The sequence below is a fragment of the Onychostruthus taczanowskii genome, unplaced genomic scaffold, assembly GCF_017590055.1.
Source record: "Onychostruthus taczanowskii isolate IOZ18803 unplaced genomic scaffold, ASM1759005v1 scaffold42, whole genome shotgun sequence".
Classification (NCBI taxonomy): domain Eukaryota; kingdom Metazoa; phylum Chordata; class Aves; order Passeriformes; family Passeridae; genus Onychostruthus; species Onychostruthus taczanowskii.
The window spans coordinates 2,736,691-2,759,954 of NW_024501682.1; the positions used below are offsets into that span (position 1 = coordinate 2,736,691).

Consider the following 23,264-nt stretch of genomic DNA (forward strand, 5'->3'; position numbering starts at 1 on the left):
CTATCTACACCTCCAATTTAGAAAAAGCTGTGCTGCCATCACAAAATCTAAAACCACAGACAATCTACAGAGAAGGGAGATACTAAATATGTCTTGTTTGGTACAAATAAAGTATCTGACAATATGAATAACATTAAACTCATTTGGTTTCGTACTTATTTGCCATAGAATTAAGAGTAGCTAGATCATTTTTCTCATAGCACAAGACAAGTAATCATTACTTAGGCTGGAACATTGGAACAGGCTACTTATTCTTCACTTGTGCAGTAATCAGCATGCTGGGAGCTCTGATTTATGACTATGGTTTGTAGACACCATAAATAATGGAACAGTAACACAGTATTAGACTCTGAGTCAGCATACTTCAAAGTGCATTAGGATTTCCTCTTGTGCAGTCTTTGCTGCAGGTGGCTGGTGTTGAAAAAAGTAAGAGGACATTAGGGGCTCTGGCAGTAAATTCCCCTATCTCCCAGGAGCACACAGAGGGAATGTAGGTTCAAAAGCATGACAAGATTTCTCACTTCCAAAATTTCAAGTGTCTTTATTCACCACATCGGTGTGAAAACAAGGGCACTGAAAACCCCTGATTTATTTTCAGGCATCTGATTAGATACTTTGAATTGATGATGTGTTAATTTCCACCTGCAAGCCATAAGGTAGCTTTTAGTTTAGCTTCTCCACATGAGCATGCCTATATTGGAGTGCAAATCTTTAGATCAGCCTGGATCCCTAAAAAGGCATTCAGCATTTCTCTGTCTCATACCATTCACAGACTTCACATGGTAGGTTGTTTTACTTTAGGTGAAGTTTACTTTACTATTTAAGTTCTTTTTTTACTATTTAGTCCTTTTTATTTTAATAATAAACTTTTTCATCTAAATCACTGGTAATTTTTTTTTCTAGCTCAAAGTATCATTTAAATAATGTAAGTCCAGACAATCTACTCATCTGCAATGAAAGGAAAAGAAGAGACAAGTGCATAGGTAAACAATACTTTAAATGAACTGGACTTGTTTTTAGCTTGAAATTTAGTCGTGTGTTTCTTTTCTTGAATGGTCCCTTTCTTAGTTTCTTTCCATAGCCTTTTTTTTCTTTAAATGAAAAAGTATATCTTTCTAGCTCTGCATACTTGCAATCTTCCTGCTGTGGCACTACCTGTGCAACAATCAAAATTGTAGGTGAAAGGACAGGAACAGCACTTTACAGATATCTCTGCAGTTTTAAATATGTACGGATTATATGGACAGCTATAAATTCTGCTTGGTCTGTCATCTCTGGTTAATACCAAGACAGCTTTTCTAGATTTTTCTAAGGTTATACTGTTGTGACTTTCCCTCTTAGACTTGTGAATTCTGTATGGACACAAGACAAAGCTTAGTCCTGCTCTCTCTAGAATACAAAGCAAATCACTCACTTACATGAAGATGTTTTTCTCAAAAGGCAATAAAACCTAGGCAGAGGTGTGTACAGTGTAGAGGGACTAGTGGTGAGAAAATTGACTTTTGTTTCTAGCTTCCCACACACTTGACAAGAAAGCTGTTCTTCTTTTTGCTTTCAGTGCTTGCAAAGGAATTAATATTCTGCTTGCCAGAACTGATAAAAAAATCTTTTTTATCTGGGTTGTTAGAGAGCTCTGAGATTTTTTTTTAAACTTAAGGCAATAGCAGTACATAGTAGATAAGTAGATTGCTATAACCACAACATGTATTTTAGAAATTTCAATATGGTCCTTGTTTAACTAAAGCAAATGCTAAATGAGATCTCTGTTTATGTGTGTATGAATAGATGTGTGGATAGAATTAGTACAAAATCGCTGGGATGAATCTGATAAATTATCAGGAAATTAAAACACAGCATTGTATTGCTATGAGAAATCAGTTTATATTATTAATTCGAACAGATTAGTCAATAGTTTATACTTCACCTTAGCCCATCCATTTCTGTTTTTAATCTTTCCCTCTCAATCACAAGACCCACAGTGTTTTTGTATCTCTGAGGAGAATGAGGTACCCTGGCAGGTAGCAGGAACATCTGTTAAAAGAAATCAGAAAGCATCAGTGTCAGGAAGTCTTTGTTTTTTGCATTGTCCTTTTCCTGCCCCTCAACGTGTAAAGTCTTCTGTTCCTTTCCCCACTTCTCCCCTACTTTTTGTTGATCCCATGTTGTTCCTTTGCAGCTGCACCCACTGTGGTACCCACAGCCCTGCAAACACTGTTTCTTGCTTTCTCTGTGAATGATGACGCAGTGACTGCAATCAGCACTGCCTTGATGGCAGGCAAGTTCTCTCCTCCTGGTTTGATCATCATTGCTAGACACAATTGAAATGAAAATCTAATCAATTTCTCTTCTGAAATTTATAAACTTACTGCAATTTCTGAGTAATTGAAATGGAAATAAAAAAGCAGGTTTTTTGTCTGCTCAATAAAATGTCTAAATTGATCAGCCACGTGTATCCTCCCAACACAGTGAGCACCTTTGATTGCATGATTGCACGATGAGGAGTGCTACTCTCTCTGAAAATAAATAACAAATATGAGGGGCTGTTTACTCAAGCAAGTGACAAAGTGAATAGGCAACATCTGGTTAAGAGAAGTCTATTTCTGAACCTTTCCTAGCAGCTAGCTGGTTAGCCTGTATTCTTCACCAGTACAGATGTTTTTGCTAAGGCTGGGCAGTCATTAGAGTTTCTCTGTCTACAAAACAGAGCTAATGATGGTGCCTTAGTAGTATGAGTGTCAGTCTTCCCACCAAGTATTGTGTGCTCCTTTTTGCTAGTGCTTCTCTTACACGCTGAGATCTCAGCTGGGTGTGCTCCTGCAGTGTGAAGTGTAATACCAGAACCTCGTAGTTGGAAAACGTGGCTCTGTTTCATCACTGAAACAGTTGTAATGCTTTTAATGGCATTAAGCTATTGGGTTTAACACGCCTTCCATTTTAAGGGCTGTCTCCACAAGATCTAATAGTCCTTTCAAAGACTTGAGTGCAGTCCAAGCTTGTGACAGTGAGTGGCAGTTGTAGTATACATCTAACTCGCAGTAACAGCCAGTGTGTATTCACGCTCTTGGTAAAAGCACTGAAACCTATGCTTTAGCAAGTGTACTACTATAAGGAAAAATTGGATAAATTTTATTTGTAAACGGCTCTTTTAAAGCTGTCCTACTGTGATGGCTGGAAAGGAAAGCTGTGAGGACTAAAGAAGGCTGAAAATGTATGAATCATTTAAATTCCTCAGTTTAGGCAGTTTGCTTAATGGTGTGTGTAGGTGGGTGAGCAGTGTGTACCTGGCAAGGTGTGAATAAAAGCCTGATCCAACAGAATTCACATGGCAGATCCCATGCAATGCAGGGGAATAAGAACTTCTCTCAGTATGCTCTGGACTATATGAATATATACCCAAGATGTTCAGAGGGATTTTCATCTGTTATTGAAACAGTCAAATGTTGAACACAGTTTATTGTAGTTTCCTACTATTTTCTTAAAATTTTCCATTCAAGCTTTTGGCTGGTTTTTTTTTAATAAATCCTGATGCCATCTTTTGCACAGCAGGGATAAATTGGTTTCTAAATAACATATAAAACATTTGGTTAACATACTTATGTACAACTACAACAGAAAAACAATCCCATTTTACCTCCCCTTCTCGGATGACAACGTCTTTGTGTTTCCCATTTTCAATTATCTTCAAACACATTTCTCCTTGAACCTGGTAAAAAAGCTGAAGAAATAAAAATATAGCATTAAGGCAGCTACTCCAAGACATTCTGTGCTTTATATTCTCTATACAAAGAATACATGTATAAATACATTCAATTTGCAGTTGCAAGTATTAGCAGAATTTTTTCTAACAACTGGCTTCTAAAATATGTTGATTTTTAAAAAGTTACAGAATATGTATTATTTCTATTATCTTAGTAATCTATCCAAGAGGTCTGTAATTGCATATAGAGCTATCCTCTGCACCTGGTGGAATTCCATTGACCTGGTTTTACCCTTGGAATTACTTTTTGGAGGGCTCAACATTACAGTTCAAGCACCCATTAATTACACAATATAGAAAGCTTAATTTCAAATGTAGCAGAGTCTTTAATCAATCAAATTATATGTCAGTTCTCCAAATAAGCTCCAAATATGCACACACAGGGTTTTTTTTGTGTACTTTTTCAATTTTTTAATGGCGCTTTCTCATTTGGGAAGAATTGCCCATTTGGAAGCTGTTCTGCTTTACTTTTGTGGATACCCTCAAATCCAGCAACAGCTGCTGCTCTTCCCACTGTTTATATGTAACAGGGTTAAATTCAAAGTGTCTATAAGGACAGAACCACTGAACACAAAATTCTATCTTGGGTGATACAGCTGTTTTCAGACCAAAACCTACTCTGCTTTGTGGGGGCTCTGAGGTGTTCGGGTCCTCATGTTTCATGACAGAACTGGGTTATGATCTGTAAGCAGATCTGTATCCTTGATCTGAAATAATGGGCACATTCCCCCTCATTTTTATATAGTGCAGAGCAATAATATTTTCAGAAGTCACTTCTGCCATGCTTTCCATGTTCTCTTTACCACATCTAGAAACCAGAGTGCTAGTGCAGCTGAAGTAGTCTGAAACATGATTCAAAGTTAGAAATATAATTGAAAAAATCCCTTATGTATAGCAAGTCTCTACAATTTCATCAAAATGAAAAATAAATAGGGGAAAGAAGAAACCACTGAAGCATGAAAATCCCCTGAACTGAACTCCTTCCAACATTAGAAAAGCTTAATCAATTTTTAAATCAGTATTATTTCTGAAAGAGTTTTGAAATATTAATACATGCCCCCTGGAACTGAAGAAACACCTCTGTGAGTATGAGAAAGAATAAATATGCTGCCAAGGGAACAAAACAATAGGGAGAACTGAAGATACACTGGAAAAAAAGCTCATGCTGAAAGTTTAAATGAGTGAAAAGTTCACCTTGTGCCAGGGACATCACTACAGATAAATTATAACTCTTGTCTGGAAGGCCACAGTGCCAGGCTACTGATCCTCACTGCAGCCTATACCTCTGTGTTCTTTGGCTCTGGCTTTCTTTGGCATTTCTGCAGGGCAGCACCCAATGCTACAGCAGCTCTCCCTCCACTGGACAGGGCCAGGTGCTCCCTGCATGACAGAAAGTGATCTGAGCGGGGAAATGGCCTCTCCTCCAGGTCATAGAAGATTCATCTAAGACTGTATGATCTAGATGGATTGTCACATCAGCTGTGGGTCATATGGCACTGATAATGCTGAAACCTAAAGTATAATTTTGGAAATCGTGAGCTTCAGAAGTGTTATTTCCCCTGCAGCTACTGGGGCAGCTATTACTGAACCCATGCACAGGACTTGTAGATGAGGAAAAGGACTACAGAAGTAGAGTTTATCCTGGTTCTGACATGAATCATGCAGCTGAGAAACCTTCCTGGAAATTAAAAACTTGAGAATGGATGTCCAGTTCAGAGGTGAAGCATTACAGTCATAAGGAAAGATTATAAACAGTAAGTTATGAATTAAAAGAACTGTTTTGCAGTGGGAGAGGAGGAATGACGTGGGCTACACATTGTCAATGAAAGTGTTTTTCTGACTGAATTTAAATAGTACCTTTCACTGTATATTATGGTCTATTCTTCAAAACTTTTTTCTTTTTAATTGTCTGAGTGCTTCACTCATCCATAAATCATCCGATGTAACTGTGATTAATACAAGCAGCAGCAATTAGTGAATATACTGCTTTACTTATAATATAACCTGAACTTTTTACTAAGGAAAATTTCAGCTATTTAATATCTCAGTGAGTTACAGTCCACACCCATTTCAGAGGCCAGATTGGCAGCAGAGTACTGTCTTTTTGCTGGAAAATTATTTTTTCTAAATACTATCTAACTTTTGCCTTTTGGGCAAATCTCATGTTTTCCTAAGTCTCTCTTGAAAAAAAAAATCAAAAAGAAAATTCAGGTGTACATGTGTGCATAATATACACCTATATAGATAGGATAGTAAGCCAGTAGAGTTCATACCACTTGAAAATATAAGTTTCCCAGCTGCACTGCTCTTACTGGAATAATCTAGTATCCATTCTCCCCAGCAGTACTAAAAACTGAGGAAATGTGCAATATTTTTGCTCTATTAACATGTTATTAACGACAAGGCCTCTTGTTACATGAAATGTATATGTATCTCTTGTAGAAAAGCCTAGATTTGTCTATTGCTACTGCATAATAGCTCACAATTGGGCATGAATTTTGTCCTTTGGGGTGAAAAACGTGTCTCAAGGAAGAAACAAAAGTTCTTCACCATTGTTTTTATCCTTCGTTACTAAATGTGCTTATTTATTTATTGTATCTTCCTTTCTTCTTCTTCTTTTCCAGAGGTCAGCATTTTGTTTAGTTTTCTGCTTACTACGTGGTATCTTCTCATTATGATTACACTAAAAACACCTCCTTTATTAATGCTCCTTTATTAATGCTCATCTTACCTCTAGAAGTTATGAAGCACCTAGGAGTGCTTTTTTGCCCCAAGCGTAAGATTATTTCATAACATTACTCAATATGACCATTAAAACTGCAGAAATACCTACAAAACTCAAATAAAAACACCTTAAGACTGAGAGGGTTTTTTTTAAAATTAATTTAATTTCCCTTAAATTTTCTTTGTTATAGGAGAAATACATCCTCCTTCCTTAGTCTGCTTCATCCTTTTTGATCATGCTTCAAACCTGATAGTATCATGCCTGCAGGGGAAGGTAGAGTGGCCAGTGCTGAATCCCTCTCAATTCTGTACAGTGATATTCCATTCAATTATGAATACTCACAGAAAAAATTATGCTGAAGAGGAGGTGCACAGAGGTAGGAATTCACTGTTGCCATCAGTGGAATCATTGCTGAAACTGCTTGTCTTGATGGAAATTTCATCAGGGTAGTAGAACAAGGAGATACTACCTTAAAAGAAGTCCTAACATCCTCACTATATTCTCACCACCTAGCGTGGTGAGAATTGCTCCTTCATCCATGTATGTGTATCCTAGCAGAGTAAACAAAGAAGCATCTAGCAGTGGAAGAATACAGGATTTGAAATTGGTCTGTATTGACTAACTAAAAGACCCACAAGTCTATTTTATTTCATGTACAGCAGTTTATGTAATTTAATTTGGATCCACCTTTGATTTCAAACTCTGCCTAGACACAGGAACCCAGAGCTCCATGAGGGCTTTGATAGCAGACAGCTTACTTACAGACCTCTAAAGAGATCTGTAATTAGCAGGATACTTTGAGTTCTGACTGCATCTAAAAATGGAATTTGGGATTGCTCAGCCACTTCTGGGATTAGGCTCTGGCTTGGTATATCCTGGCTTGTATTGCTTGTCATATGGCTAAGCATTAAATTAATTTGCAGAGCAAATAAAATTCTGATGTGGGAGTAGAGCCTGGGTCCTCTCCAGACTTCAGTGGTGACTGATCTATTTAAGTATAGAAAAACCATTTTCTCCCTTTCACAAGGGTTTTTCAGTCATCAGAAGTCTACAAGACAAACAGATTAGGAAGGTAGAGAAAACTATTTTTAGGGCTTTTGGTGTGGTTTGTTTTTTTACTTCCCTCTGCTCATTTACATGTCATCTGTGAGACCTGAATACTAGCCAAAACTCACACCAACAATTTTATGCAGCAAAACTATTTCTGAAGACACAATCTCCTTCTGATGCAAAAGGATCATCATTCTTATTAAGCTTTAATAGGAGCTGGTTTTTATTAAAATATTCCAAGATTCTTTATCAGCTAAATGTGGGGATTTTTAAATGGAAAGAAGCAAATGTTTCTCCTGTTTTGTTGTGATTCAGGTTCTCAGATTTATTTGAGATCTAAGCAAGACAAAACAACCTATTGGAATGCTCACCTAGCCACACTTTCCTCTTGTTTTCAGACATCCACTATCCTTATAAAATGCAAATGGAAAATTAATCTGATAGGGAGGAGTTTCTCAAAGGCATGCTGACTGGAGAGCAGCATACGCTAGAAGGAGTCAGGCTTCATTTAGGCAGATAATCTATTAGAAACTGGAGCCAAGTCTTACTTGTGGTGTCTGTGAGAGAGGGAGAGAAAGAGAAATCAAAACTCAGATCAAGAAAACTCAGATGACTTGTGGCAGATGTGACCTCAAACCTGTATCATGTTTCAAGCATGAAGTTGTATCTCAGTCAGACCACGTGAATATGCTAGAAGAAGCTGAAGAAATTCACCAAGATGATCAAAGGAGGGGGAGCTCCTTCTCTGAGAGTTCTCTTCAGGACTGCAGTACGAGGGCTTTGGTCTGTGGGGATGTGCCTGTAATTAGGTGGCTCTATCCATAGGAAACAACATAGATGGTGAGAGCAGAAACTTAGGGTAAAATACAGCACAGTAAGAAGTGTGACTTCTAAATCCAAGTGGGGATTGTGCCAATGCAAATGTCTTGCAGGTGGTAGATGAAAGGCTGATTTGAATTTCTCTGCATGGAACTGTGCTGTTTTACATAGACTCAACAACAGATGCAAATTGCTAAGAAATCAAAGTCAGCAAAATCAAAGTTAGTTGAGATTCACTGTGTGCAAGTGGTGGACTGAGGTGGGTAAAGAGATAGCAGCCTAACTACTTTTGTGATCCTAGATTTTGTGATCCTAGATCTAGATTTAGCTGTTAGCATATGTCACTGTTCCCCAAGGCTGCCCACACAATGCAGTAAATAAATTCTGAAATTCTTGTACTAGAGCTAGGTTTTGTTATGATCGTGGGGTTTCTCTGTCATTAGCTTCCTCCAAAATATATGGTCCCCTTGGGTTTTCACTTATTTCTTTGGAAGAATTTGGGGTTTTTTCCTACCCTCAGGCTTTACAAGTAAAAATGCAGTAAATACACCATGAAGCCTGTAGGCTATGTTAACACTGAAACTCTTCTTGTCACAAATTCTATGGTATGATGAAAAATCCAAGACAAAGATATGTTGAGGACTATTCCCTGGTACCTGCTACCCCACAGCTGTGAGTGATTGAGCACAAGAGAACATAGCCTCAAGCTGTGCCAGGGGAGGCTTGGGTTGGACAGCAGGAAGAATTTCTTCATGGAAAGGGTTGTCAGGCATTGAAATGGCTGCCCAGGGAGGTGGTGGAGTCATAATTCCTGGAGGTGTTCAGAAACAACTGGATATGCTACTCAGTGCCATGGTCTAGATGACAAGGTGGTTTCAGTCAAAGGTTGGGCTTGATGATCTTGGCAGTGTTTTCCAACTTTAGTGATTCTGCAACTCTGTGATCGTGTCAGGCCTGCCACAGAAACTTTCAGTGGCCTCATCAAGTTGACCACACAAGAATTGTAGTCACTAGTCCATGGAACCCAAAACTGTCTTGACAAATGAGGCACATCAAAATAATGATTTATTGGAAACCTTCAGAACTCGTTATGTAGCACAAACACTTCCTAGAAAGTTCTGTCAGTATTAGATACATAGGTCCATCCTCACAGCACTTTTTTGCCACATTCCAAGAGAAGCTGCATTTCCTAAAGCATTTCATTTTGAATGAGTCTGATTTAGAGAGAGAGAATGTCTGAGTAGATGTTTGTTGACTACCTCTATTCTGATGGAGAAGAGAGCAAAAGGGAACTTTACAAATAAGAATGAATATGACTTCCTGGTAAATTCCAGCTGAAGACTGTGAATGGTTTAACACTTGTAAGTTGCAGCTTCATATTTCTCTTTAAAAAACCCGTCCAATGTAACACAGTATCAGGTATGAGACTCTTTTTGTGCAGAATGGTGGCAAAGAAGTAGTGCACAGAAGTTTAAGAAGGCAGTGAAGAGCTATAGAGAAAACTAAGAAGGAACAAAATATAAGAGTTTTTTTAGGAAATGCCTGCTTGTTGAGAGGAAGAAAGAAATTGCGCTAGACTGGCTGTCATTTTAGCCTAAATGGCTGCTCAGGAGACAATTCTAAAAGGCTTTGAAGAGACTTCAAATCAAGTCTCTGGTTTTTTTTCCTCCTAATTAGACAGTCAGACCTAATCTTCCTGATACACCTGCATGTTAATGGCACCAGCAGAGAGCAGCTTGGGAGGATGCTCCTCAGCCCTTATCTCTGCATGCCAACCTTTTGCTGCTGTGAACTGTAGGCTTTCAAGCGCAAGTTCTGCCACAGGACACTCCATAAACTGTGTGATAACAGGCATGAGATAGTGAGTGGACAGATATAAACAATCCTAAATTTAACTTTCTCTCCAACCAACCCTTCTTTGCTGTGGGAATACTAACAGTAGAACAGCATGAGCTAAATTTGCCTGAAGGATTTGTGGGTTTTCACATTCGTGATTTGGCTTGCTGACAGTATGTCTATATACTCTGCCTTCAAATTATCACCCAGAACTCTAAGTTACCCTTTTTCTGACAAAATAATGAGCTGAATATGGCTTTGAATGGTTTTATTTTAATCCCAAGTCTAATTTAGGAATATGCCCTTTTGCTAGGATACTCTCTACCTCACAATTCTTCTCTAATGAGAAACATGGTTCTAAGTTAGATCACAGGAAAGTGTAAATGTGTCTGATAAAAACTATGGTAAAGTGCAATGAATAACTATAATGTACTTTTATAAAACTGAACAAAATTGGCCCATATGTTAAACTGGGACATAACTGATAATGCTTCTGATGTGTGTATTGCCAAGTTTCCGATGTTACAGGGTTGTTATGTTTCCATCTTTGGTTTTTGAATGATTGTGAGAAGCCTACTATGTAATGAGCATGTACTGATAAAAACCTAAAAACCCCTTGTTTCCACTTGAGTTAGCAACAACATCAATATGCAACAGTAAATGAAAAATTATGCCTTTATGGATATGGTTAACTTTTTATATTGTTGAGAAGTCACAGAAATAGTTTATAAAAGGATAGGCCAAGTTATTTACAAATACAGGAACATCTTCCAACATGAAAAACAACAAAAAAAGTTAAATTAAATCAGCCTAATTTTCATTTTAAGGAATCCCAAACAGCGTGATGGCCTGGTCCCAGATGCTGCCAAAGCTCACCCTGCACAGCCCATGAGAAGGGACACAGTGCACTGTGCTGGTAACCTGGTCCGTGATGGATATGCCTGTGCCCACAGCCACAGGTGGGCTAGGAGATGGGAGTGACAATCCAACACAGGTGGGAGTCACCCAGTGATGACTCTGCATCTGCTCTTCCAGGGCTGTGTGTCTGTAAAGACGACACACACATGCACAGCACAGTTAGAACAGGAAATCAATGAAGGCTCTTGTGAAATTCTGGGGTGGGTTTGGGGAGAAATGATTCAGTGATAAATAAATGAATTTTTCTTTCTCTTTGAAAGGATTTATAGAAACTTGACCCACTTCTGCCTTAAACTATGTAGATGCTTAGGCTTGAGTTTCCAAAGACACTTAAAATTCGGTTGTCAAATGTCATTGGAATGACACGAAGTTAAATTATTCTGCTGGGAAGCAAGGAAAATTGTCTCCATCCTGATACCCTTACTTCCAGACCTCTAGTAATCACTTTCCCGTAAGATTCTTTCAGAGCCGGTGGTGGAGAAGTCCCCAGGCGCAGCAAGCAATTCCAAGAAAAAGGTAGTAAACAAAGAAGGTGAAAACTTTACAATTTTGTTAGGTTTCTATATGCTCAATTGTCACAATGGCTGCTCACAACTCAAAGTTGGAATGACTTTGAGCCACCAGTGGAATGGCTTTGAGCACAGGGGAATGATGTGAAAAATATTTAAAGGGTCTATACTTTCCAAACTCAAATGAAAGCTGAAAAGCTGACGATTCTCACAAAGTCCACAAAAAAAAGTAATTTCTAGTGAATGAAAATATTTTTGATTTTTGAATACCAAAGTTACTTTCAAAATACAGACCAATCTTCTGCAATAAAATATTGTTTTAAAAATATTATTACCTTCCTAAAATTCTGTTCCAAAACGTTGAAATGAGACATTTGGATGTGTCAAAACACTTTCTCTAGTTTCCTGTTGGAAATTAATTACAGCAAAACAGATCTGACCTCATGTGCTTGTTTCAAACAAAATGCAGAGATGATTTTTGTTTCTGGTGAATGATTCTGTTTAAGCCTATGAGCAGATCTAATAAATACGTCACTGAGGCTGGCATTGCTAATCTATAGCTTCAAAAGTAGCTGCATTTAATCATTATAGATAAATTAAACCTGAATAACATAAACAACCTATAGGTTACCTCTTCTCCTTCTTCAATATGATAATCCTTCCTTTCATTTGGCCCTCCAACAAACATCACATTTAATTGATAGCGATGCCTGGAAAAGAAAGTGACATTTTGAAGCTACTTCTGTTCATGATGTTCTTTATTTCATTTATTATTTTTAATTCTTTTTAGGACAGTGAGTCAATGAAACAACTTTGAGTGGAAAGCAACAGCCAGTACATGAACTCATAGACCTTGGATGCTTCTCTCTCTGCTCTGGCACTGTCCTGTTGGGTGACCTGAGGCCAACTACCTCCCTCCTGGTGTTTCAATGCCTCCAGCTATGAAAAGGGGACAACAATAGCTGCCAGCTGTGAAAAGAGCTTTGAATTGAAAAGATAAAGAATGTTACCTAAGAGACAGGAACTAGAAAAGAGGCTTTTCAACCTGAGCTGATTATGTAAAGGTAAAACTCTTAAAAGTTAACAAAGGTAAAAACATACTTTTCCCCCCAACATTGGTAGACTTACCATCGATACTGATGGTAGGAATTGCCAGCTAATTTCTGTTCTGTTTATAATGGTTTTGCTAAGCTGGAATAACATTACAGTGGTTTCAGTGTGGTTGTGGCTATTTCAGAACAAGAGATTCCAGGCTTTTCTTAACTCTGCCCCTCTTAAGTGCCCCAGTGAGCATTCCTCTCAGCTATCACAAGGAAGGCTATCACCCCAACTACCTATCAGTCCATTCACACTAATAAAAAGGGAAGGTAGTAGGTTTTCCTTTGCTAAAAAAAACCCTCAAAATCAGGCTAGCTGTGAACCAAAATTTGTTCCTCTGCTGTTTGACAAGTGAACTGATGTGTATTAACCTCAGCTTTGCAATGAGGAGGTTCTGGGCAGTAACATGGAACCAGGAGGGCCATGATCCCCTGAAACACAGGGAACAACAACAACGTGTCCCTGTCAGCACCTTGTAAGCCTTAAATGAGAGACGCTGTTCTGAGTGGTGGCACATACATATTCAATTTGCTACCTTACCACTTTTTCCGTGAAGAGTATTTCAATGATAATGACCAACACAGTGGGGACTAGTAAAGCAGCTAAAAAGTAACAGTGACAAATTAGTTGGTCAAATAAAACCAAAGAATTAGAATTGACTGTTCTCTCCACAGGAAGCTGTATATTTTTTAGCACTGGGCTTCATATCTGTATCATAAAATAAGGAACTGAAATCCAAATTGTTTGTACCACGCAGATTTAATATTCATTTTCAACAGCACACTGTAATGCTACTGCTTTAATGAACACTTCTACTAAAGAAGGGCTGGATGACCCAAACAGCAGTAATACAGATAATAATTAATTAAATAAATTAAAATCAACGCTGAAGAATACAATAAGAGAAAGACAATCTGTGTTTCCTTGTAGTCTACTGTTAAGATGGGTTAGTTTGTTTTTTTTTCTAATAAACATTCAGTTTTGTTATTAGTTCACTAAGTAAAAGTAAAAATACTGCTATAAAACAATTACAGCTTGACTTATTAATTTGGCAAATCTACGATTAATTATCCCATAGAATTACCTGGGCTTTATAGAATAAACAGGCTATGGTTTAATCATTCCATCATTAACAAATGTATACTGACACCATCAAAAGATTCCAGCTATGAAATATGAGCCGGAACTCCAACAGGTAAGTTTGTCCATCTTGCTAAATAAAGTTATCTGGTTAATATAGTTGCTTTAAATATTTATTGTTATGAAATATCATAACAAAGAAAAGTTTCAGTTAAGACTACCAAAATGCAGTTAAGAGTACTGTAAAGGTTTCAGGGATGAGAAAATTACTTGACTGTACTGTTGTTAGAATGAGGACCTAATTAATGGACTATTAAGTTTTCCATAATGTTACATTTCTCTTCTCATCCTCATAAAGAAAATGGTACCAGCAGGTGACACTTCAAAAACATGATAAGGCTACAAAGAATCAGTGGGTTCATGGCCACACTTAATAGTCCTTTTGGTAAGCATCATATTCTGAACTCAGAAGAAGAGCTTTAGAAGCACCTACGAAAATCAACTGTGTCAAGGGGTTTCATTTTGCACTAATTGCTCATTGTGGAGGTTAAAAGCATTCAAACGTACAAGCTGGTGTCATTAAAACACAATGTCAGAACTGCAATTTAATTAGATGTATCATTTTCTTGACTTGGTAAAATTCTGAATAGGCACTAATTCAAGAACTGAGGTTTTGTGTTGCAATCCCAAATAGGTATTTAGAAATTGTGATCCTCTCAAATGTATGGAACACAATGTCATAAAAGCCTGAAAGCTGTAATAACTTCAGATACCAAAAGCCCTGCTGGTTTTGCTGTGAGACTTAGTTTTAACTGTTACGTCTTCTTGAAACAAAGTAAGTTAAATTTTGAGGTGGTTGCCTTGAATGAGGCAATAGGACACAGTGAGAAGATTGCCTTATACATCTCTACTGAGCACATAAAGGATCAAGCCTTTGAAAAAATATTGAAAATCTATTAGCTGCTTCTTGAAAAATCACCTAAAACCTTTTGGAAAATCCTGAAACACTTAGGTAGCACCAGGTGCAGGTGGTGGTAGACTCAGAATCCATGCAGTAGATGGTTTTACTCTCCTTCTACATAGGCTAAAACTATGTTGGAAAAATGGATTTTGTTTTAAACTATGCAATTTTTATTACAAAAAATGTTTATTGTTTCACTGTAGCTTCTTAAAATGTTTATGGGCAAAGGTCTATGATAGACGCCACACTGCAGATTTACTCAAGGTTTACACAGAACTACTAGTAAGCAGTACAGAACAGTGTAGTAAATACAAAGATTCATTGTACTGATAAGGAAAGAAAGACGTGTAAAATACTAAAATTTTCCCATTATCATTGGTAAGCTTCAGAAATGAATATACTTCATAAAATGCTTCCTAAATCCATTTTGGAAATGAAAGAAATGGGAACACTTGTAGTGATTCAAGCTTCAGAATTTTTCAGTTCTACACACAGCTGCAGTTTCAACACAGACATGGCAGTAAGGATGTACTCTTTACCTTTTCTTTGTCTTGTAACCATTACTTTGAAAAGTAACCCTTTCCCCGTGAATGGAAATTAATATTGCTGATACACTACTGCCCATTCACCTTTTCATTAGAGATAGCATTTAAGGGAAGGGCAAGAGGCATATTTTTTGATTTTTTTTTTAATGACTACAATGGTAAAGAAAGGTTTTTAAAGTTTAAAAAATGCTTTTTCATTTCTTTATAAAACCTGGGTCTATGTCACTCCTTAGAGAAAATACTTTCTAATGAAAGCTTTCTGCATACAGAGTTTTAGACAAAATATTTTCTCCTCAGCTTCACTGACAAAGAAATCCTTGTTAATATTTTGAGACACATTGGATAATTTACATTGCAATTTGTTCCTAAGCTTTGACACAGAGCATATGCATAGTGTACATACACCTGCATAATGCGCACACTTTTTTTCCTTTATCTGGCTGTCTCATTCAGAATACTGTAAATGGCTGTAAACTGTCCCTGCAGGCTCCCTACCCTTCCTCCAGGATCCCTACCCTCCTGCCTTGACAGATCTGGAAATCTGATCCTCTGGTACTGCTGCCCTTCCTTTTTCCTTGTTTTTGAGCGATACATCCTTCTGATTTTGATTGCTCCTGCAGCTTTGGCTCCTCTGTGATGTTGGAATGATTCTCAGCAGCTTTAGCTACTTCAGGTTGTTATTTGGTTTTGGATGTGATGCCATCTCTTCTGATTTCTAGGAGTTTGCTGTCACAGAGCCTGACACAAATTCTCTTAACTCAGTCTCCCTGCCTACAAGTAATTTTGAGTTGAGACAAGTATCTCATATTCAAGTTGATCTTTGCAGATTCTGCTGAGTTATTGCAAATCAGATTTCACTCACTTTCTGTTCTTTGGAACAGCACTCTGGCTGCAGCCTGAGAGGAACTATGGTTCCTTATTGATCTTTACCATGTATGCATTGTTGCAGCTTCCTCTTATAGCTAGGAATATTTGTATATATAACTTGGTAAAAAAACCAACTTCATTTACTTACATAAGCTTATTGCAAACAGGTGGCAAAAAGGCAGTTTTGTTTTCTTCTATCCATTTTCTTACATTCACAAGAAGCTCCATGGTCCACCACCTATGAAACTTTTGCTTGAGATATCAGAATTTGCAGAGTGCTTTTTCCGTGAGCAGGCTGCCTGTGATTCCAACCCCAGTGCTCAGGGGATTGGCTGGTAGGAGAGGTGTCTTCAGGCTTCAGTGTCAAAAGGGACAGGTCCATCAGCCAAAGGTTACTTTATAGGGAGCACTAATGCTCCAGCAGCTTGGCTAATAATTGACTAGTGTTTTAAAAATATCTATTTTTATTGGAGACTGGGTTTTGCCCACAAGGGGTTTCTTAATTGTCTTTACTGCATCTACTGGAGTGGGAATGTTACCTCTACAAAAATGGCCAGTCAGAAAAGCAGTCACAAAAAATGGATGAGGCTGGGGGATTCACTCCTTTCAAGTCTAATATAGAAACCTCCCTTCAACATTCTAAGCCTGAATGTTTGTGGTATATGTATTTGTTCGAAAATGCTGGAATCTTCTTTTGCCAAGTAGCCAAAATACTGATGTCTCCTGCATTTGTAAGACAAAGAGTAGCTGTCCATAAATGCTCATCTTAATTTGATCTGCTCTGCCAATGTTATAGCAGGGCTTGTAGAGAGCTGACCCTGATTCTGTGATGCCCTTTGGGAAAGTGCAGCATACTGCCATCAAATTGTCAGGCAAATAAGAAACTGAGAAGAACCAGACTTTCCAGATCTTTATTAGTCTTTATTCCCTCACAAGCTGCTGTTCAAGAGCTACACAGTTGCTATGGGACTGCTCACTCTGTTCCCTGCCACCCCCAATTTTTTAAATAAATAAATTTATAAACAGACTCCAAACACATGAGATGAGTGGGTAAACAAAAAAAAATCCCAAGACATTACAATATCTTAGCACTTTGCTCTTGACATATCTCAGTCTTCCACTTTTATCTACACTGTGCTTAGTGGGTGAATGTATATGGGTATAAGGTGATAAAATGACCTGGTTAAAAGTCAGTGGTACATTCTCCATGGCTTGCACATATGAGCAGTGCAGCTACAGGCCGGAAAGCTCATCATGATGAGCAGTACAAATCTGGGGGTTCTTTAACTCATACTGTTGTAATTTTCCACCAGAAGAAAGCAACAGAGTGTGACTTTGAATTAATACTGTGCTTTTATCAAGTATTTGTAAGAGTGACTCTGTTTTACCTTCGTCTCTAACACTTCTTTGCAGTTTAGTCTAAACTCATAATGTAATTTATAGAACAGGAAAAAATCTGTTCAAGATAAAAAGATTCACATGTGGATTTACAGTCCCACTGTATTAATACAATGGGACTAGCTGCAATTTCCTGTGAAATAAGCCCAAAGTAGTTATTATTTCATTCAATTGCAAAACACCACCATCACATCACTTATGTAGCAGGTGAAATTTCTAACAACAGAATGGCTGCGGTGAGGCACCACCACAGAGCAAACACATGAGGCCTGGTTTTGAACGTACGGACAGGTACACTTTGGTACTTTTTGTTCTGCATGCTGCTGGCAGTTCTGTTCTTTGCTGTGAAGGAAAGAGAGCTTCTATTTAAAATGCACTTTCACTTAAGGGATTATGACCCAGATTGGCAGGACTGGAGAAATGCAGACACTAGTTAATGACTGTGGTTTTGTAAAACTCTGCCTCATCATTAGAAACTTGTATTGCAGAGCAGCACTCGGTTTGTTGGGCATGAAAGCCAAGAGAATCTCCAGAGTCACAGTAGGAAAAAACACAGATCCTGGAATTGATTGAGCCAATCCTTGTTCATCATGGTATTAAAATACCAGTTTTAACTGCAGGGCTCTTGTCCACAACCACTGCTCTAATCCCTAGTCTCCGCTTTTTCCCACCAGGCAGAATACAAAGTACTATTACCTGCAGAGAAAACTTTCTCAGTTGCAGGCTCATAAATCCATTTTGTGGCTGGTATGAGGTATAGAAACCTGACAGTTAAACCTACTCAGGGAGGAAACAAAGTACACTTATAAAATTCACCATTAATATAAGGCTGAGGCTATTTTAGGGTAGCATTTTCTGCAACGTTCTGAAAGTCAGTAGGTTTTGAAAAATGAAGTTAATTGCCACTTGATGCATATAATAGTGGGGCTAATAAATGCAGATAACTGCAAGGTGTGGAACGCTGTGAAACTCTATTTCTGTGAAGTGTATTGGAGAGGCGAAGAAAGAACCAGTGTTGCAGTCTCTGAGACACCCAAGTAAACAAGTTCATCTCATACACCTAAGGAACTGATTGGGGCCTGGATTTTACTTGCTAGTCTGCTTCCTGATGGTTCTCCACATCCATCAAAGTCTGTTTCAGCACCTGGGGTTTGGTCTCCCTTCTGGCCCTGATCCTTCCTTTATGCAAAGGTAAGGACTCGATGTGTAACCTCTTGCTGCCAGAGAAGTGCAAGAGTACTGAAGCACAAAACTGCTATGTGAAAATAATTAGTATTTTGCATTGAGAGTACAGGAAAAAAGGGTTACTGGAAAAATCTGCATTTTGGAAAACACTCTATTTTTCTACCTTTCTCAGTCACCAAACCCATTAGAAACTTAAATTTACAAGCTTGTGTCCAGCAAGAAAAATATGTTAACAAAAACATACAAGTTAAATATTGACACTGGGCTATATACTTTTTAAACTACATTCTTGGTACTACTTCCCCCCCGCCCCCCCCAGCAATCTTTGTGTGATATAGGTTATTTTGTTACCATAATGATGTTAAGGATAATGAAGGCTGCTGCTGTTTTCTGGTATGCCACGGGTATACCTATATGATGGAAGATTTCTCTGAAGAAATGAACTGCCAGTTCTCTTCCCCATGCCAGACACCTTCATCAAGGATCACATACAGCATTTGAATGCTGTTTCACTTATTAATGGTGTATACCACTGAAATGTATTCTAGGTAATGCTCACAGAAATAACACCAACAGGAGAAAAACTTTCCTAGCAAGTGAGAAGCACCTCCTCTCTGTTCAAAAAGTGTCGGCTCATTTACCATGACATCATGGGGGAAGAGAGGTAGTGGTCACACTTGGGTTTAAGTGTCTGCTGATGACAATTATGTTACCATCTTTTTGCTACATAAGGTATGACAGATCTAACTGCAGAATAAATCCACGTTGGAGGTATACTTTAGCAACACACACGCAGTGTTGAACAAACTTTGTTTTGAGTGCTAGGCACCCCTCGTGTCTCACACAGTAGCGATGCTACAGATACCAACCATTAGTTCCCTGCCAGTAACTGCTCACTTTTCGCTGCGGTCTGGTCCTGAGCACGACCGGGGGTGCATCACCACCCCACGGGAGGCTGAATTCGCTGACGCAGCGGCCCAAGCCTGTATCGAAGGCCGTCAGGAGGTTCGATCTCGCACGACTCGGGGCCGGGCTCCGTCTGTCTCGCCCCGGAGAACGGAACTGCGAGGACGGCTCCAGCCCGCGGCTGCCGGAGGGCGGTCAGGCCGCGCTGCTGCCGCCTGTCACCTGCCACGGTCGCCCCGCCGCGCCCGCAGCCCCTCCGGCTCGGCGGCGGAGCGGGGCCGGGCTCTGCCGCACCCCCACAGCAGCCTGCCCGCCCGCCCGCCCAGCGTGCAGGCCGGGCGGGAGGGCTTTGTCCGGGTCTCGCCGCCGCTCCTGTCTCCCTTGCTCGCGGGCGCCGCCTTCCCTGAGCGGTGCAGCGTCCTCCAGCTCCGTCATGCCTTCTCCGCGCCGCTAACGGGGTAGCGCGGCCCGGGCAGGGAGCCGGGGCGGCCTTGGGCCGCCGCTCAGCGCAGGGTGCGGGCGGGAGTCAACCGGGCTTCCTCCGCCGGGGCCGGGCGAGTCCTTGATAAAGCGTTCGGGACGAGTTGGTGTCAGGGCTCCAGTGGCGCAATCGGTTAGCGCGCGGTACTTATACAGCAGTACAAAGCCGAGCAATGCCGAGGTTGTGAGTTCGAGCCTCACCTGGAGCACACAGCTTTTTGGGAGGGAAAACGGGCTTTTTTTGGGCCTTGGCGGCGGTCGGGAGGGAAAAGGACAAAAGTGCGGAGAAAAATTATGCAGCCCTGGCGGCAGCGTGCACTCGCTGGAGCATGGCGCAGCGCGCATGGGGAGGTGACAGCAGCAGCGCCAGTGCCTAGGTGCCACCTGTGTTTGTGTGTGTGCACACAGTGACTTGTCCGCCCTGAAGGGGACAGGATTCGTGGCACCTTGTTACTGCACAGAAAAAAACATGTTACTCTTCGGAGCTGCTTGTGGGTGAGGAACTGTAGGAAATAAAGGTTATTTTATACTGTGTTGTTTCATACAGAGTGTTTTAAGTAAATGCTCCACTGGCGTAGCCGCTGCAACTCAGTGGTGATAACATATCTCTGTTTTGCCTCCTTTGGTGGTGACAGTCTTTGTAACTGCTCATTGCGTGGGTAATGTTTAACAAATGCACACACTGCAGCAGGAAGGAAAGTATTTCAAATGATTTCTGATTTCACCACTCAAGAAAGGCAGCGGGACCGTGGGAAAAGGGCAGCTCTGTAATGGAGAAGGTTGCAGGACACTTCCTGGATGTTTAGGCCCAGATCTTGTGAACTCCACTCTACGTTAACATCTAGTCTGCTGCTTTCACAGTGCAGTTTATAACAAAAAGTTCAAAGAGGCCCTTGAGATCATGCAGCCAGAGATGTCTCTATTGCCCATATCAGCCATTTATCTGTACTGCAGGCATTAACTCCTAGAAGTGCCACTTTAAGGCTCTTAATTATCCCTTTTTCTGTCTTTTGGTTACCTCTGTCCCCTGTGAATTTTGCATTAACTTTACTGCTTTCAGTGTTGGAGTGGTAATCCCTGAAGCAGGTGCCATAGTGGTATAAGGATGTGTAAGTGAACAGGAGACATCTGTAATGTATCAAAGGATGAATAAAATTAATCTTTTGCTTGCAGTGGGTTTCATGCTTTCTTCTTCACGCCAGGATATCCATGTCCCAGTGCTGAAGACTACAGAGGAGTATTTGGACAAGTATTGGGAATATTAAAAAGTGCTGCTTTTGTGTAACTGGGGAAAAACAACCCAAGCCACAAATCATTAGAAAGGGAGAGGGACTCCATTCCTTGGACAGAGACCTCTTAAGAAACTGTGTGGGAACAGTGCTACTTCCTTTTTCTCTTCCGTGGTGGGTCCCCAGGAACAGGCAACAGCTCCTGCACCTTCCTGCCAAGGAGGAACTGCTAGTTTGACATTTGGGGTCTTGCTCTGGCCTGCTGGGCAAGTGATTATACCATTTTTGCCACATTCAGGGTGTGTGAAGCAGATTGTTCGTTACCTGCACAGCTGTTTTGTGACATGCCTCCGTGGTGCCGGAGAGCAGCCAGGACATGCAGTGGGACCATTAACTGCTGTGACCCTCTGCAAGATCTCCTTCATCCGCATAGTCTTTATCTCGCTGAACGTTTTTTTTTTTTATTTTTGTCTTGACTCTGGAACAAAAGTAAAAAGAAGCAATGGCTTTGTGAGGTGACTTTTGTGTTTCTGCCCCTTCAGATGGGTAGACACCTCTGCCTGACACCTGAAGGGCAGCATGTTCCAAGACGGGCGTTTCACACCGAAAATCATGCTAAATCAGGAAAATTTATGTGGATTGACTGGAAATCCCAGGAAAATGAGAATGAAATGAGAATGTTGTTTATCTGATGGCTGTTTATGACATAAAGTGACCGGCTGCTAAAGCACGAGGCCTTCCCCTGGAGGCAGGGCTGTGAGGTGTGCTGAGCCCTGGTGCTGCTGGCTGTGGCACCTCTCTTCCCACCCATCCCATGGCTGCAGTGGGGCTGGCCCGGCTGGAAGGGTGCCGTGCTGGGGTGAGCTCAGTGATTCCGCCTCATTCCCTTCCGCAGGGGCTGCTGTGGGAGGAGGTGAGCTGTGTGCCCCTGGGAGGGGATGAGAGTCAGACCCGGGCAGGTTTTCTCTGCGAGGGCATGTGAGGAGCTTCTTGTTGTGTGATGCTGAGCTGGGCTCCAGCATGGCCACAGCAGCTCTCGTGAGGTGAAATGAGGAGGGCCCTGGCCTGTTGCTTGCATTCGCAACTTTTTCCTCAAAATTAGGTGTCTTACAGGCTTATGAGAAGAAGGTAGTTTTTTATTAGACTAGGTTGTTTTTTTGTTATGCATTTTGGTCCTGATTTGTTGGGTAATGCTCTAATGCTACTTGGCAGCAGCTTATGTATAAAAACGTGTATATACATTACATATATCAGTGTGTGAAGACACTTTCTCACCACTATGGGAGAATTCCCAAAGTCTGTGTGTTGACTAGCTTATTTCCTAAATCTTATGTGTAGCCATGTGATATATTTGGAAAACATCTGTGTGTGAGGGATGAAAAATGCCACCTGCGCTGCAATCTAGGGGGAGGAAATTCCGCCTCTTCCCCAAACAGTAACGAGGTTCACCTGTGCCTTGTTTTCCTTTTGAAAGCCAGGTGCCAGAGCTTGTGCTCCTTTCTTGAGCCACTGCTCGTCACTGCTCTTGAGGTGGTAACAAGGAGAGTTCTGGTCTCAGCCTACTGTCACCTAGCAATGGACTGTCATGGGCTCTGGATGCTTCTGGAAGTGTGTTCAGGAAGAAAGACTTCCGCATGGTGAGTCTTCTATGCTGCCTGGCTTATCTAGGGGCCTGCCTTTTTTAGCCTCTCTTTCTCTGTTTAATTGCCTGGTGTGGATGTCATGCCTGCAGGTCTGGATCTCCCAAACTCCTCTGGAATTCTTCTGGAATCCTTTTTAAAAAGGTCCCTCTTCTTAAAATTTGTCTTGCTCTTTGTTTAATGCTGGGTATGGACTGTGAGTGCTCTACAAGCTTATTTTGGCTGCTCTGAGTTCCCACTGACTGCTTATAGGTGTAGGAA

General features: G+C 40.3%; 1 protein-coding gene and 1 non-coding gene across 2 annotated transcripts in view; one reads left to right on the forward strand and one right to left on the reverse strand.

The window, feature by feature from the left end:
- HAAO (3-hydroxyanthranilate 3,4-dioxygenase) overlaps positions 1-19,981 on the reverse strand; it is a 36,780-nt gene extending 16,799 nt beyond the window's left edge. Inside the window, exons 1-4 of the mRNA XM_041413591.1 lie at positions 19,618-19,981; positions 12,246-12,324; positions 3,632-3,715; positions 1,925-2,031 (exon numbers count right to left, since the gene is read on the reverse strand). Coding sequence (XP_041269525.1) covers positions 1,925-2,031; positions 3,632-3,715; positions 12,246-12,302 — 248 coding nt within the window. The 5' untranslated portion in view covers positions 12,303-12,324; positions 19,618-19,981. The remainder of the gene's footprint in view (positions 1-1,924; positions 2,032-3,631; positions 3,716-12,245; positions 12,325-19,617) is intronic.
- Positions 19,982-20,249: 268 nt separating this feature from the next.
- On the forward strand, positions 20,250-20,343 carry TRNAI-UAU. The gene is made up of 2 exons: positions 20,250-20,287; positions 20,308-20,343. It is a non-coding gene; the product is annotated as a tRNA-Ile (tRNA).
- Positions 20,344-23,264: the final 2,921 nt, after the last annotated feature.